Consider the following 17,789-nt stretch of genomic DNA (forward strand, 5'->3'; position numbering starts at 1 on the left):
TCCCAACTCCAAATTGGACAGATTTCCCAGTCTCTGTCCTTAAGGCTGCCCCACTGACAGATGATAGCATCCTCTGAAGAGTGGTGTTCCAAAAATTGGCATGTATCCTGGAGATAAAGGGTAAGGGGGAGGAAAAAGGTGGCCTAAGCCTTGGGTGTTTCTTCTGGCACATTCTCCTTAGTTGATGATCCAGGAGCAGAGTTTTCCATAAGACTCATTGGCTAAGGACCAGAGTTGTGCAGTAAGTAACACTGTTTCCTCAGGACTGCTTTCCAGAACAACTTTAAAACAGGTGCTGTTGCTGTTTATAATTGCCAGGACATGGAAGCAACCTAGATGCCCATCAGCAGACGAATGGATAAGGAAGTTATGGTACATATACACAATGGAATATTACTCAGCCATTAAAAAGAATTCATTTGAATCAGTTCTAATGAGATGGATGAAACTGGAGCCCATTATACAGAGTGAAGTAAGCCAGAAAGATAAACACCAATACAGTATACTAACGCATATATATGGAATTTTAAAAGATGGTAACGATAACCCTATATACAAAACAGAAAAAGAGACACAGATGTACAGAACAGACTTTGGGACTCTGTGGGAGAAGGTGAGGGTGGGATGTTCTGAGAGAACAGCATTGAAACATGTATATTATCAAGGGTGAAACAGATCACCAGCCCAGGTTGGGTGCATGAGACAAGTGCTCAGGGCTGGTGCACTGGGAAGACCCAGAGGGATCGGATGGGGAGGGAGGCGGGAGGGGGGATGGGGATGGGGAACACATGTAAATTCATGGCTGATTCATGTCAGTGTATGGCAAAAACCACTACAATGTTGTAAAGTAATTAGCCTCCAACTAATAAAAATAAATGGAAAAAAAAAAAAAAAACCAGGTGCTGTTGGGCTCTGAATATTCACAAGGCTTGGAGGTCTGTAAATGACACCTGCCCTTTAGTCACCTGCCCTATATCGGAAGACATGGGTAAGGAATTCAAACAGGGCCATCTTTCAAGAAGACAATTTCAAGAGGCAAACTGTACTCACACTGCACAAGATTAAAAAGCTCTGGGAAAGGGTCTCTGCTCACTAACTACTCAGTTCAGTTCAGTCACTCAGTCGTGTCCGACTCTTTGCAACCCCACGAATCGCAGCACACCAGGCCTCCCTGTCCATCACCAACTCCCGGAGTTTACTCAAACTCATGTCCATTGAGTTGGTGATGCCATCCAGCCATCTGATCCTCAGTCGTCCCCTTCTCCTCCTGCCCCCAATTCCTCTTAGCATCAGGGTCTTTTCCACTGAGTCAACTCTTCACATCAGGTGGCTAAAGTATTGGAGTTTCAGGTTCAGCATCAGTCCTTCCAATGAACACCCAGGACTTATCTCCTTCAGGATGGACTGGTTGGATCTCCTTGCAGTCCAAGGGACTTGCAAGAGTGTTCTCCAACACCACAGTTCAAAAGCATCAATTTTTCGGCACTAAGCTTTCTTTACAGTCCAACTCTCACATCCATACATGACCACTGGAAAAACCAAAGCCTTGGCTCGATGGACCTTTGTTGGCAAAGTAATGTCTCTGCTTTTTAATATGCTATCTAGGTTGCTCATAATTTTCCTTCCAAGGAGTAAGCATCTTTTAATTTCATGGCTGCAATCACCGTCTACAGTGATTTTGGAACCCAAAAAATAAAGTCTGACACTGCTTCCTCTGTTTCCCGATCTATTTCCCATGAAGTGATAGGAGATGCCATGATCTTAGTTTTCTGAATGTTGAGCTTTAAGCCAACTTTTTCACTCTCCTCTTTCACTTTCATCAAAAGGCTCTTTAGTTCCTCTTCACTTTCTGCCATAAGGGTGGTGTCATCAGCATATCTGAGATATTAAGAAGAGGTGGCAAGAATCCACAGAAGAACTGTACAAAAAAGATCTTCACGACCCAGATAATCACGATGGTGTCATCATTCACCTAGAGACAGACATCCTGGAATGTGAAGTCAGGTGGACCTTAGAAAGCATCACTAACTACTAAGCCCAGGTAAATCAAAACTACCATGAGAAATCCCCTCACACAGGTCAGAATGGTCACCATCTAAAACATCTACAGAGAATCCGACTGGCAGAGCATGGAAGCCAAAAAGAACATCCCTGCACTCTTGGTGTGGATGTAAACGGGTATAGAAACTATAAAAACCAGCAAGGAGGTTCCTTATAAACTAAACATCCAGAAACCGTAAGGTCTGATAATCCCACGTCTGGGCTTAGACCCAGAGAAGATCAGAATTCACAATGACCGGTGCACCCTTATTTTCAGGGCATCACGGTTGACAACGGCCAAAAGCTAGAATTGTTGCTGTCCAAAATCTTGGCTTTCTCTGCCAGGTGAAGCCAAATAAAAAATATGGAAACAGAGTTTGGAGGAAATAGAAAGTGGCTTTAATTCTCAGCTGGTGAAGCGGGGAACACAGTAGGTTTGTGCCTCAAGAACTGTGCTCCCCATGAGGAGTTTAGGGGCTTATATAAGATGAGGGCTCGGCAGTCAGTGATGAGGAACAAAGGTGATAGGATCTTGATTTCTTCCTCTTGCATTGTTTCAAAGACAGTCATAAACTGGCATCAATAACCCAGTAATTTAGTCGAGCAGTTTGGTGGCCTTCTTTCTAATGTGCAACTAACCACAAGGGAAAGGGTGTTATAAGAGTAAACACCAGAGAGGGGATGTATTTAGCATAGAGTCAAAGGAAAATAGGTGCAAAGTGTAGCTCCGGCAGAGTTAGGGGGCGGAAAAGCAAACTTAGTTACAGACATGCAGAGTTAGGAGCAGTTAAAGTAAAAAAAAAACAGGAACTTTCAGGCCTGCTCACTGTTTCTTCATCTTCTTTGTTCTTAAGAAAGAGGAAAAAAACCTCATTCCTCCTTTTTTCCTTTTTACTGCAACAAATTCAACTAAGATATCCATTGACAGGAAAATGAGGACCAAGTGGTGCACCTCTACACTGGGATACTACTCAGCCTTGAATCAGAACAGAATAATGCCATTGACAGCAGTGTGGATGGACAGAGTGATTACCTTACTATGTAAAGGAAGTCAGAGAGAGAAAGACAAATATCACAGGGTATCACTGACAGTTGTATTCTTGAAATGAACGCAAATGTCGGATATTACCTGATAGAAACACTCACAAACTTAGGAAACTAATTTATGATTACGAAAAAAATCTTAGAATTGAGGGATAAATTAAGATTTTGCTAATAACATATGCTCGTTAATATACATCAAACAATATATATATCATTAATACAGTTGTTTGATATAATCAACAAATCCATTAAATAGTACAGGGCAGTCTATGGAACACATTTTAATCATTTATATGAGAAAGAGAACCCTAAAAAGAACTAGTAAACATCTGCATCTAAGTAAATCAAGCACCCATGCACCTGAAACAAACACAATATCAGAAATCAATTCTACTCCAAAGTAAAATAACAATAAATGTCCAGAAAAAGGAAAAATGAAAGTGAAACATGAAGAAATGCTGCCTACTTGTGCTGTTTTTTGTAACAGCAACTATAAAAGCTGCACTGATTGGCACTTTATATTCCCAAGGACCTGGGGCTGGAAGCAAACAACTGCCCTCCAGACGTCCCCCAGGAGTGGTCACCAAAAAAGAATGAAAAACCGGGCAATGTTCAGGGAGCCGATTTCAGCAGGTAACTTTAACTCACATCTTTTAAGAAAAGTCACACGATGTCACCATCGCTAAATATTAGAGAAATGCAAATCAAAACTACAAGAAGGAATTACCTCACACCAGTCAGAGCGGCCTCTGTTAAACACTCCACAAACGTTACATGCTGCCGACTCTGTGGAGGAAAGGGAACCCTCCTCCTCTGCTGCTGGAAATACAATTGGTGACAGCCACTCTGGAGGACAGTGTACTCGTCATTTCCGATGTGCCCAGCTCTAAGCGGCAGTGAGCGGTAGCTGGAAGCAGGGTCTTAGTTTCCCAGACTGGGAGTCCTAACCACTGGACCACAGGAGCCAGCAGTCAGGGCTAAGTTCCCTTGTCTTGCCTGCCTAGTCAAGGATGAATTCAGGTGAGGAGGCAGAAGGTAAAGAGTAAAGCAAAAAGTGTAAAAAAAAAAAAAAAAAAGTACATGTGGAAAGGTGCCCAGGTGAGCTCAGAGAGTCGTGCCTTTGGAAGTTTATATCCTTTATAAGAGGCCAGTTATCCGGGTCTTTGTCTTCCCTCAGGCCAATCATCTTGCTTTGTAAACCCACTCTCCCCCGGTTAATTTGTCTCAGGACCCTCCCCTGGGGTGCACACGTAAACCTTAGCCAAGATGGATATTGACGTGGGAGGCTTCTGGGAGGAGCAATACTCTTTATAGCCTGGAATTATCCTCTGACTTTTGACTCCAAGGAGCCTTTCTGCGCATGTGTAGTGTTCTCCCTAATCCTTCATTTAGACAGGGTTTTGCCTCTCTTTGTTCTTGCCAAGATTATTCCCTTGAGGTGTTTACAAGAGACAAAGACTGGCTACTTACTCTGTTTCTATTGTTACTTCAATTTCTGAGAGCAAACAGGGGGCTGGTTGTGTAAATTCCTCAACTGGAACCCACCTATGTTGCCTCAGGAAATGCAGAGCGGAGGCTAGCTGATTGTGAATTTCCAACCTAGAGCCCATCTATCTCCTACCTTACTGTTTCCTTGAACAGTGAAAATGAGAGTGAAATTAGAATATTCCCGAATACCATACACAAGAATAAACTCCAAATAAGACAAATACCCCATCTTAGTATGGCTCAGTTGTAAAGAACCCGCCTATCAATGCCACAGACTTGGGTTTGGATCCCTGGGTTGGGAAGATTTCCTGGAGAAGGGAGTGGCAACCCACTCCAGTCTTCTTGCCTGGGAAATCCCATGTTCAGAGAAGCATGGTGGGCTGCAGTCCATTGGGTCGCAAAAAGAGTCAGACACGATTTAGCAACAGATTTTCAAGATAAAGATCTAAATGTAAGGTCAGATACTATGAAATTCTTGAGGAAAATATGGGCGGGAGAAACTCTGCCATTCATCGCAGTAAGTTCTTTTAGGATCCACCTCTTAGAACAATGAAAAAAAAAAAAAAAAAGAAATCAGCCCACAAAGTGTGGCCCCCTCACTCCTTGTCACCAGCCCAGCTATGCTCCTAAGGGGCAGAGGAGATGGTGTCAGGTGCAGCTGCAGGCACCCTTGCTGCCTGGAGGAGTGGTGCCTGGAGGAAGTGGTGGTGGTGATTTAGTTGCTAAATTGTGTCCAATTCTTGTGACCCCATGGACTGTAAGCCTGCCAGGCTCCTCTGTGCATGGGATTTCTCAGGCAAGAATACTGGAGTGTGTTGCCATTCCCTTCTCCAGGGGATCTTCCTGACCCAGGGATAGAACCCTTGTCTCCTACATTGCAGGTAAATTCATTTACCAACTGAGCTGCTAGGGAAGCCCTGCTGCTTGGAGGGGGGTGTTTATAAAGACCTCAACCCAGGCATTGCTGGGAAGGGCTGGCCGGCTTGTCCACATCAGCCAATCTTCACCCATCAGTGGCTCACAGTTGCAGGAAATGGGCCTTGTTGTGCCGGCTAGGTGCAAGGAACAGAAGTGTGGTCCTGAGGGTCAGGACGGATATGGGGCTGCAGCTCTAGCTTGACTTCTAATAATTTTTTTCTGACCCATGAGTGGGAGAGAATTTCAAGAAGACCTCCTAAGGAGACGAACCCAGGAGTCGGGTGGAGACAGGGGCCCAGTGCCTAGGTGCAGTGGAAGCCTCTGGGACCTGGTGGGGGGAAGGCGCATAGAGTGAAGCCCAGGGTCACTGACCTGTCCAGGAGTGTTGGTTAATCCAGATCCTGCTCTGAGGTGCTCAGGGCCAACTCTGACCAGGAGGAGGGCTGGGGTGCTCTGCAACGAGGGCTCTATGCACGGCTCCTGTGCGCTGAGTCCTGCCCAGACGGCCCCCTGTCCTGGGAGGGGCTGTCCACGTGAGCCCCATGCCCTGGGAGGGGTATGTGAATAGGCTACCTCTCTTTGCAGCTGGCACAGAGTTGCTTAGGATGCAGATTAAAATCAGCCAAGGGTAGAGATCGGGAGCAGGATCAGGGGCCCCCTGGGTGTGGACATGCAGAAGTCCACCCTTCCCCCTGCATGACATGATGTGTTGAGGCAAGGAATACAACTGTATTCTGAGGGCCGGCTGACCAAGATTAATGTCTCCAAGTAACCATCTTGTCAGGGCCTGGTTGCCAGGTTCTTTTATGAGTTAGAGATGGAGGAGGTGAGGAAACAAACTAAAAAGACTGTTAATCTTGCAAATATCTTGGAGAACAAGGGCAAGCCTTAGGCAGGGTATGTGTTAATTTCTTCCTTCCTGCCTTCCACAGGGGGACAGGGTTCTGAACAAAGGCACTTTAGTTTAACAGTCAGGCAGAGGGGCAGGATTCTCTGAGGCAGGCCTTTATGTGTGATTTAATAACAAAAGGAACAGAGAGCAAGTCTAAGACACAGTTCCAACATGGAGTCAGAAATGGCTTACTCCTGAACATCCTAAGGTGCAGGGTTTATTGAGGTCCTCCTGTTATAGCCACGTGTTCCAGGAAACAAACTCACTCAGAAGGACAATGCAGATAGTGGAGTGCAGTTTATTACACAGGCGGGCCCAAGGCAGAGTCTCCTCTTAGCCAAGGACCCCAACCAGCATTTGTGAAAATCTTTTATACCCCATGTGTACGTGTCCAAACCCACCACCCCAAATTCCTTGAAACTTACATAAACAAAGGAAGGGTAAATACAACTACAATAATCCCATCATTCATGTGTTATGGGTTCAAACAATTAATAATCAATAAGCCCGTGGTCATGTTTCCAACCAGTTAATAATCGATAAGCCTGTGATTATATCCAGATAGATACGGAGGAAAAAGTTTATGACCTGTCGGGAGGCAGGGGTGATTATGGTATGTTTCCTCTTAGGCAATGAGTAACCTGGATGTGATCTTCAAGATTCGCCTGCACAGAGAGGGTCTTATCCTTCCATTGTCATTCCCTTAGGCGCTAAGCACAGAGTTCAGAGTCCACTGGAGAGGTGGCTGCGCACGACCAGCACGGACAGGCCTGAGATGGAGTCCAGGCCCTGTGAATTCCTTCTTCACTCCCATCACCCTTCCCCTCCCCTAGCACCTGTTACCACTCACCCACCTCCTGTCTCTGGGTTTGCCTGTTTTGGATGTTTCTTTTAAATGGAATCCTATAGTTTGTGGTTTTTCTGGGCTGGATGTTGGTGTCCCTCTAAAATTTACATGTAGAAACCTAACCCCCAAGGTGATGGTGTGAGGTGGGGGGGGCCTTGAGGAGGTGATGAGGTCATGAGAGTAGAGACCCCATGAATGGGATTAATACTCTTATGAAAGAGACCCCCAAGGAGCCCCCTCAAACCTTCCTCCTTGTGAGGACACAGTGAAGAACCCGCCCCCCCACCAAGAACAGAGCTTCACCAGAACCTGACCATCCTGACACCTTCATCTCAGATGTCTGGCCTCCAGATTTGTAGGAAATGCATATCTGTTGCTGAAGCCCCCAGCCCTCTATTTTGCTATGGCAGCCCAAGCCGACTAAGACAGTGCATCCTTTTGCATCTGCTTCTCTTGCTGAGCAGCATGTGTTTAAGGTGCATCCACATTATAGCCTGTGTCAGAGCTTCACTCCTTTTCATGGCTGCATCATATTCCATTGTGAGCATGGACCACATTCTGCTATCTATTCTTCCATTCATCCACCCATCATCCATCCATCCCTCCATCCATCCATCCATCCATCATCCATCCAACTATGTACCCATCAGTCATCCATCCACCCACTCCCCTCCCCTATCCCCTAGCCATCATAAATCCACTTTCATTCTTTGTGGATTTGCCTGTTCTGAATGACTCCTATAAATGGAATCATACACTGTGTATCCTTCTGTGTCTCCTTCTCTCACTGAGTGTCGTGTGTTCAAGGTTCATCCGCGTCGTAGCCTGTGTCAGAGTTCCACTCCTTTTCACGGCTGAGTCATATTCCACTGTGTGGATGGACCACATTGTGTGTATCAGTTCTCTGATACTTGTTGACGGTCTCTTGGGTGGTTTCCCCGTTTCAGCTGCTGGAAATTGTGCTGCTGTAAACATGTGTGCACCAGTGTTTGGGTTTATACATAAGAGTGGAATTGCTGGGTCATGTGCTAACTCCAAGTTTGACATTTTGAGGATCTGCCAGAATGTTTTCCAAAATGGCAGCACCATTTCACATTCCCACCAGTGCTGTTTGAAGGTTCAAACTTCCTTAATCATTGTCCAACTAATACAGACACAAATCTGTATCTGTAATCAATAATCCACATGGATTATCAGCTTCCTTCCTTCTGCATACACACAGAAATCTCTATCTCTGACCCCTACACAGATAGGTGTATCTCTAAGAGATTCTCCACAAGGATTATCTCTGTCCTTCCTCCTATACACAGAAGCTGCATGTGAGATAGATAATCCAGAAGGACTTAATGCTCAGGACCTTGCTCGACCTTCTGCAATAAGCTCTGTGGCAAAAGAATCCAAAAAAGAGCAAACACACTCTCCAGACATACATCCTCCCTGAACCAGGTGGCTGTACACTAACAACAATCACTGTTATGCCCGATGTCCGAATCCCCGAGCGGGAAGAGAGAAGGCTTCCAAGGCAATGCAACTCGCAAAAAAAGGGAAGTTTATTACTGACTCGAGCCAGGGCCTTCTGCCTCCGCCATCACAGTGGTGCAGGGTCAGAAAAGCCCTGAGCCCAAGCTGTTACAGAAATTTATAAGACATGCATAATCAATTAGTAGCTGGCTTAAGCGGATTGGTTACATGTTTACAAAGCAATTCTATTGGTACAGACTTTCGCGGGCTTTCTCAAACCTGGGCTTTCGCGGGCTTTTCAGCTTTCCCCTTTGTCTCTTACTGGGCGCATATTGATTGGCTGGCTTCAGGTTACCTGATGGGGGTGGGGAATCTTACCATTTCGGGGAAAGCTAAAACTTAGGTCCAGGCTGCCTGTCATGGAATTAACCCTGGCAGCCTCACATTCCCCCCTGTCTTCTTGTTCCTATAGAGGAATCTTTCTCTTCATCCTGGGCTACCATCTGATATTGTTGCCTTAATACCATAATCTGAATTGTATTGAGACGTTCTTTAATAAATGACATTAGCCGGTTTAAAATACAAGGGCCAAATGTAAGTGTTAATAATAGCACTATAAGTGGCCCCAGGAGGGTGGAAACTAAGGTGGTCAGCCAGGGGGAGCGTTGAAACCAAGACTCAAACCATCCCTGTTGGGCCTCTCGTTCCCTCTTACGTTGCGCCAGCCCTTCTCTCACTTTTGCCATAGATTCTCTTACCACTCCTGTATGGTCTGCATAGAAACAACATTCTTCTCCCAGAGCCGCGCAGACCCCACCCTGTTGGAGAAAAATTAAGTCTAATCCCCTCCTATTCTGCAAGACCACTTCAGACAATGAAGTCAGAGACTTCTCTAAGTGGCTGATTGATTTTTCTATGCGAGCTATATCTTCATCTATGGCGGCTCGTAGGGAGGAAAACCCTTGGCCTTGCAGAGACAGTGAAGCTATTCCTGTCCCTGCTCCTGCCAGCCCAAGACTGAACAAGGCTGCCATGGTAATCGCACTGATTGGCTCTCTCTTTTGTCTTAGCAATTCCCGGTCCCAATGTGAGTACATAACCTCTTCAGAGTGGTATAAGATTTTTGGCATTACAGCAACCAGGACACAGAATTCTTGATTCTGGTTAAAAACCTTCACATTTAAACATGGGGTTAGCCCAGTATGTGAACAAATCCACCAACCCCCAGCCTCTGGCACAATCCAATTTTTGCCATGTAAGCGTAGGTTACTGATAGTCCGGGCACAGAGGGGAGTTTTATCACGTGGCACTGTGCCCAAACAGAGTCCCTGTCCCCAAACTTCATTCATTGTGAGGCCAACCTTGCGTTCTTCCCATCGGCATTGGGGCGGGTTCTGGCCTGAAGACAAGTGGTAAGAGACATTGAGGCCTATAGCCTCATAAAAGGGTGGGTGAAGATTATAACAAAGCCAACAGGACTGGGTCGCGTTAGGGTTGGTATGGTTTAAGACCGTAAAGGCTGCATTCACTAAGGCCCATAGGGGGTCCTGAATTGTTGAGCTAATGGTAACAGCCAGAGGGCCAGGGGTCTCTGTCAATTTGCCTCTAAGGCTCGGAGTAGAGGAGATGTTAAATGTTCCCGGCGAGCTTGGTCTGAAGGTAGTTGGCTTGGGGGTCGCCTTGTGCCCCTGTAACGTTTTGATCAGATTGGGACCTAAACTATGTACCTGCACTGGCTCAATAACCTGTTTAATGATCAAAAGCTCGCCTGGGTAGGGGCCGGGCCAATTTACATGAAGCTGAAAACCCCAAGTCAGTCCTGAGGTCCAGCGGTTTTCTTTTTTCGCCCGTTCCTGGTTAAATTGTACTCGTACCTGAGGGCCATGGTGTCTACGGTCCTTGAAGGTGAAGCTAACTAGATCTCTGTTTCCGACATCCCACCTCTGGGGTCCATCACAAGAGGTCACACAACTCCAGCTCCTGCAATAATAGCTTTCTATGCCACCACAGGTTTTCCAGTTATTTCTTACATAGCCCGGGCAAGCCCAGAACCCCAACCTATGGTTTTTTATCCCATCCCTATAATACTTATCATAGAGACCGTCCTGCTTTGCGAAGAGGCTTGAGAGGTCGAAGTTCAGGTCCGGCCACCAGGTGTTCGGAGGGTGGATTCCTGATGTCTCATTGAGCAGCTCATGAGTTTGCCCGTCGCTGAGTTTCCAGGTGATCTTAGCAGGTTGATGGGGGTTATGACTGGTCGCTCCTGGGTCGATGAGAGCTGCCATCAGCAGGAGAATTAGGAGGCCTCCCGGCGGGCGAGTTTCAATTTCAAAGGATTTGACGGGTGAGGACTCGCCTTCCATTCTGCTCGTGCTTTTTCCTGTTCTTCCGGCGTGGCTTGCCGCACGTGATTGCAGTGAACCCAGGGTCCAATTCCGTCGACCTTGACAGCAGTAGGAGTGGTAAGGAGAACAACATAAGGGCCTTTCCATCTAGGTTCTAATACTCTAGATTGGTGTCGTTTTACCCAAACCCAATCACCTGGGCCAATATTATGTGAGGGAAGAGCCCTCCTGTTTTGGCCCTCGTGTATCTCTCGAATCAATTTCCAAACATGGTTATGCACCTTACTTAATGCCATCAGAGTTTGCTGGAATTGTCCCAAAGTAGGGGGTGGCAGGCATTTTCCTTCGAAAATAGGATACACAGGAGGGGGTCTCCCATATAAAATCTCAAAAGGAGTAAGATTCAGCTTATAAGGGGTGTTACGCGCCCGAAAGAGTGCAAAGGGAAGGAGGGTCACCCAGTCCCCGCCAGTCTCTATTGCCAACTTTGTCAAAGTTTCTTTTAGGGTCCGATTCATTCTCTCAACCTGTCCTGAGCTCTGGGGATTATATTCGCAATGTAACTTCCATTTCGTCCCCAGAGCTTGGGCCAGCCCTTGTACAATCTGGCTCACAAAGGCAGGTCCGTTATCAGAGCCCATAGTCACCGGCAGCCCATACCTAGGCACTATCTCCTCTAAGATCTTCTTAGCAACCACTATTGCTGTCTCTCCCTTAGTGGGGAAAGCTTCTACCCACCCCGAGAAGGTATCTACCAGAACCAACAGATAGCGATACCCGTACTTGCCTGGCCTTACCTCAGTGAAATCTATCTCCCAGTGTTGCCCTGGCTCCTCCCCCCGGTACCTCATTCCCGAGTGCTGCTTCTTCTCTGCCCTCATCAGCTGGCACGCTTCGCAGGCTTGAATTATCTCTCGTACAGCTGCATTTTGTCGAGGGAACCTCAGGCAGGCCGTCTGGAGAAGTGTTAGGGTCTTTTTTTCTCCCAAGTGGGTAGTTGTGTGCAGGTGTTCACACAGGTGACGACCCAGGGTGGCAGGCAATATCAGGTTGTTGTTTTGGTCCCGGTACCATCCATCTTGGTCATCCTTCTGGAGGGTGGCATCCTTGTTGATCCAAGCGAGATCAGGGAGGGAATAGTCGGGGACTGGCGGCAGAGTCCCCATACCAGGAGGTGGAAGTCCCACAGCTAATATGGGGGCGGCGTAGTCCCGGCTAGCCGCTTCTCGAGCGGCCGCATCAGCGGCACGATTGCCCCGCGCCTTAAGGTCTTCTCCTTTCTGGTGACCGGGGACATGTACTATTGCTACTGCCCGGGGCAGTTGGACAGCCTCCAGGAGCCTGCGGATCTCGGGCAGATTTTTGACCTCTTTTCCCTCAGCTGTCCGAAATCCCCTTTCTTGGTATATGGGACCTTGAATATGGGCAGTGCTGAAAGCATATCGGCTGTCAGTATAAATGGTGACTCTCTTCCCTTTGGCTTGCTCTAGAGCCTGTATTAGGGCAATCAATTCTGCTTTTTGCGCAGAAGTGTTTGGGGGAAGTGTCTCAGCCCATATCGTCTGCCCTGAATCATCAACTATGGCGGCTCCCGCCTTCCTTTGCCCATCTTTTACATAGCTGCTCCCATCGGTGAACCATACTAGCTCACTGTTGCTTAAGGGAACATCAGTTAAGTCTTTTCGTGCCGCCAGGGCCTCAGCCAGTATCTCATTGCAGTCATGGAGAGGGCGGTCCTTCTCTGGGTTAGGTAGGAGCGTGGCCGGATTTAGGAAGCAAGGGGTCTGAAAACGCACCCGTGGGGCATCGAGCAGCAAGGCCTGGTAGTGTGTCAAGCGGGCATTGGAGATCCACTTACCCGGCGGCTGCTTTAAAACCCCTTCGATGGCGTGGGGGGTGTACACCGAGAGTTGCTGTCCATACGTCAACTTGTCAGCGTCGCGGACGAGGAGGGCTGTAGCTGCAATGATGCGAAGGCAAGGGGGCCACCCAGCGGCCACCGGGTCTAATCGCTTCGAAAGGTATGCTACCGGCCGCTTCCATGGTCCCCATTGTTGCGTCAAGACCCCCTTTCCTATTCCTTGCTTCTCATCTACAAACAGCTGGAATGGCTTATTTGGGTTAGGCAGGGCAAGGGCTGGGGCTTCTAGTAGGGCCTGTCTAAGCGTCTGGAAAGCCTTTTTCATTGGCTCAGTCCAAGTCCAGTTTGGGGTCTCTTTACTTCCCTCATACAAGGGCCGGGCCTTCTCAGTAAACCCCATAATCCACAGTCTGCAATATCCAACAGTCCCCAGAAACTCTCTCACCTGGCGAGGGGTTTTGGGCTCTGGTATCTGCAATATTGTTTCTTTCATGGCCTGAGTTAGCCACCTTTGTCCCTGCCGGATCTTATACCCCAAATAGGTGACCTCTTGCCGGGCTATTTGTGCCTTCTTTGCGCTAGCACGATACCCCAAGATGCCTAGGGTCTGTAAGAGGTCCCCGGTGGCACGGCTGCATGCCTCCTCTGTGGTTCCAGCCAACATGAGGTCATCTACATATTGTAGCAGAATGACCTCTGGGTGGCAAGCCCGATATTCGCAGAGGTCCTCACTCAGAGCCTCATTAAACAAGGTAGGGGAGTTCTTGAACCCCTGTGGGAGACGGGTCCAAGTTAATTGTACTACCGGTTGGCCCTCCCCCTCAGTCCACTCAAAGGCAAATATCTCCTGGCTCTGGGCCGCCAGGGGTAGGCTGAAAAAGGCATCCTTCAAGTCCAACACAGTATACCAAGTGTACTCAGGCAGCAAACTGCTCAGGAGGGTATATGGGTTAGGGACAGTGGGGTGTATGTCACTCACCCGCTTGTTGACTTCTCGCAGGTCTTGGACAGGTCTGTAATCTGTCCCCCCTGGCTTCTTCACCGGCAGTAAGGGGGTGTTCCAAGGGGATTGGCATCGCCTGAGAATTCCGGCATCCATGAGACGTCGAATGTGGGGAGTGATCCCCCGCCGAGCTTCCTGGCTCATGGGGTACTGTTTCACCCTCACAGGAACTGCCTCTGCCTTTAGCTCGATGACGACCGGATGTCTCTGTTTGGCTAGTCCCATCCCTGCCGTTTCTGCCCAGGCCAATGGGTATTTATGGACCCACGGTTGTACATCTAGTGCTATGGTCTCTGAGGGCTTAGGCACAAAAAGTCTGTATTCATCTCTTAAGGCTAGGGACAAGACATGTATCGGTTGTCCAAGTCCATCCGTGACTGACATTCCCCCAGGGTCAAAATGGATCTGAGCATTAACTTTAGTCAACAAGTCCCGTCCAAGTAGAGGGGCTGGGCATTCTGGTATCACCAAAAACGAATGGGACACCTGGTGGGTCCCCAGATTTACTTTCCGTTCTGTGGTCCAACAATATCTTTTTGTCCCCGTGGCTCCTTGCACTAAGCTGGTTTTTTTAGACATTGGTCCCAGTTTTTTATTTAAAACAGAGTGTTGGGCGCCAGTATCTACCATGAAGCCAACGGGTTTCCCCTCCACATGTATGGTTACCCAGGACTCGGGGAGGGGCACCGAGTCTTGACTCCCCTAGTCACTGTCTTCCCCCGCATATAGAACTCGAGTTCCAGGGGAAATTTTCTCTCTCTGGGTCATTCCTCTCTTTGAGTCCCTCTTAGGGCACTCGTTTTTCCAGTGCCCCTGTTCTTTGCAGTAGGCGCACTGATCCTTCTTTAGGGCCTGCCTTTTTGGTTTTTCTTTTTCTCCCATCCGGGGGTCTCGAGGTTCCCTCAATTCTGTTCCGGCCTTTATCCCAGCAAAAAGGATCTGGGCTAGCTCCCTCTGGTTCTTCCGGTTTTCCCTCGCCCTATGTTCCCTATCTTCTTTCCTGATCTTCTCAGCTAATTCCCTTTCCTCCCGTCGAATTCGTTCTTCCCTTTCTTCTGGGGTCTCCCTATTATTAAATACCTTTTCAGCTACTTTCAGTAAATCCTGTATTGTCTGTTCTCCCAATCCCTCTACCTTTTGTAATTTCTTCCTAATATCTGGGGCTGCCTGATTTACAAACGCTAACAGAACTGCAGCGCGTGACTCCTCAGCCTGGGGGTCCATAGGTGTATATTGCCTGAAAGCTTCCATCAGCCTCTCTAGGAAGGCTGCTGGGCTCTCAGTGGGCTCTTGCCTTACTAGATTTACCTTTGCCAGATTCGTCGGCTTTCTTGCTGCAGCCCGCAGGCCAGCCATTAGAGTCTGGCGGTACACTCGGAGATGCTCCCTACCCTCCACCCGCTCAAAATCCCAGTTAGGCCGCAACAGAGGAAACCCCTCGTCCACGAGATGAGGCTGGGCGGTTGGTCTCCCGTCGGCCCCCGGGACCCGTTTCCGTGCCTCTGCCAGGATTCGCTCCTGTTCTTCCGTGGTGAAGAGCACCTGCAACAGCTGTTGACAATCGTCCCAGGTGGGGTTATGAGTGAACAAAATGGAATCTAAGAGGTCAATGAGGCCTTGGGGTTTCTCTGAGAAAGGAGGGTTCTGGGTTCTCCAATTGTACAGGTCACTCGTGGAAAAGGGCCAGTACTGATAGGTTCGCTCTCCGTCCGGGTTAGCTGGTCCCACTCGGACGGGGAGCGCCTGAACAGTGGATGAAGGTAACTCTGGGTCCCCAGGGTCTTGCCCACCTCTATCTCCCCTAGTTCTCCCCCGGGTCCCCAGTGCCGGTCCCCCCTCATGGTCAGTTCCCGTTGGCCCTTTTAAACCTCTCGGTTCACCCGTGGGAGCTTCTCTCCTCGGAGGGGGTTGCGAGGAGGGCACATATGGCGGAGGCCTTATCTCCGTTTCTAGATCTATCAGGTTTGGATAAGATGATTCCTGAAGGACTGGTTTTGGGTCTTCTTTCTTTTTGGTTTCCTCCGGGGGGATCTCCATCACCAGGACCTGTGAATTGGAGGAACTAGGAAGTGTATAAACAAAAGGTTTTAACCATTTAGGTGGATTTTCCACTAAATCCTGCCAGACCATGACATAGGGGACCTGATTCGGATGGCCCCAGGGATCAGGAGCCATAATCTTCTCCTTCACAGCCTGTATGATGGACGGTTGAAAGGTGCCTTCCGGAGGCCATCCTACCCGAAAGGCGGGCCACTCTGCAGAACAAAAAGTTATTAATTTACTTTTCTTGACTAGCAAAGACAAGTTATGGGCCCTGGCCCTGACATCCGAAAAATGGTCAGTCATGAGAGAAAGTGGGGTAGATTCTCTCTGACCCATGGTTAAAATAAATGGTAAGAAAGAAAGAGAGAGAAAGTCACTGAGAACGACCACCAAAAATCCTACCGGGAGTGGTGGCGGCCAAGAGGTTGGGCTTATGGTATGCTTTTGGAACTGTTTATGTGCCTACGTCGTTGCACGGAAGTTTTCTTGCTGGGGGCGGGCACCCTAGGGGTTTCTAGCCCGTTCCGTGACCCCCTTATCCTCTCACGGGAGTCTTCAAGTGGCAGGCGCCCTAATGGCCTTTAAGTGCCTGACCCGTGCCCACAAGAAGAATTTTAGGCCACGTCCTCAGTTAGGGATGTTAAAGGAGAGTTTCACCCGGTCGGGCTCTAGTTACTGAGGCTCACTTATTGTAGGGCCTTCAGAGTCCGCCAGAGTGTAGCCCTGGCCAGGATTCATCAATTGCCCCACAACCGTTCGCCTGTTCACTGAAACTCCCGAAAAGAAAAGGAGTGGAGGGGAGATCGGAGACGAAGAGAAGGAGAATAAGTCAGAAGAGAAAAGAACGATGCCCCAGAAGAGAACAAGAATAGAGACAATGCCGGCACACACAAAAACACAGAGAGCCGAAGACAAACACACGGACAAACAAACGTCGGCCGACGACACAGCGTTGGATTTTCGGGCCCCCTGAATTTTACCTTACCGAATGGCGTCCGCTGTTCACCAGACTCGGGGTCGGGAGAGGAACTTTCTTCCGCGCGGAGTCGGCTGCCTCCCAGCGCGTCCGCTGGCCTTGGCCTTACGCCGGCTGGTCCCCCCCCTTTCTAGAAAGCCTTCCCTGCAGAGTCGGCTGCCTCCCAGCGCGTCCGCTGGCCTTGGCCTTACGCCGGCTAGTCCCCCTTTACAGAAAGCCTTCCTTCTGTGCCAGATACGCACCCTCCTGCTCCCCAACAGGGCCCTGAATTTACTGTGGTCTTTCCTGAGCACCGGTGTTATTATTTATCCTTCCCCCTTTGTCCTGGAAGCGTTCTCTTCTCCCGGTCAAGGGATCCCGGACGAGCCCCCAAATGTTATGCCCGATGTCCGAATCCCCGAGCGGGAAGAGAGAAGGCTTCCAAGGCAATGCAACTCGCAAAAAAAGGGAAGTTTATTACTGACTCGAGCCAGGGCCTTCTGCCTCCGCCATCACAGTGGTGCAGGGTCAGAAAAGCCCTGAGCCCAAGCTGTTACAGAAATTTATAAGACATGCATAATCAATTAGTAGCTGGCTTAAGCGGATTGGTTACATGTTTACAAAGCAATTCTATTGGTACAGACTTTCGCGGGCTTTTTCAAACCTGGGCTTTCGCGGGCTTTCTCAAACCTGGGCTTTCGCGGGCTTTTCAGCTTTCCCCTTTGTCTCTTACTGGGCGCATATTGATTGGCTGGCTTCAGGTTACCTGATGGGGGTGGGGAATCTTACCATTTCGGGGAAAGCTAAAACTTAGGTCCAGGCTGCCTGTCATGGAATTAACCCTGGCAGCCTCACAATCACAACATTGTAAATCAATTATACTGCAAGGTAG

General features: G+C 48.6%; 1 protein-coding gene across 1 annotated transcript; it reads right to left on the reverse strand.

Moving 5' to 3' along the window:
- Positions 1 to 10,789: 10,789 nt before the first annotated feature.
- LOC136147402 (uncharacterized) lies at positions 10,790 to 16,280 on the reverse strand. The gene is given in 2 exon segments (XM_065906793.1): positions 10,790 to 11,133; positions 11,882 to 16,280. Coding segments are annotated over 2 exon segments (4,512 nt in total). The 5' UTR covers positions 16,279 to 16,280; the 3' UTR covers positions 10,790 to 11,018.
- Between the last annotated feature and the right edge of the window lie 1,509 nt (positions 16,281 to 17,789).

This window comes from Muntiacus reevesi, chromosome 15 (genome assembly GCF_963930625.1).
Source record: "Muntiacus reevesi chromosome 15, mMunRee1.1, whole genome shotgun sequence".
In the NCBI taxonomy this organism is placed as follows: Eukaryota; Metazoa; Chordata; class Mammalia; order Artiodactyla; family Cervidae; genus Muntiacus; species Muntiacus reevesi.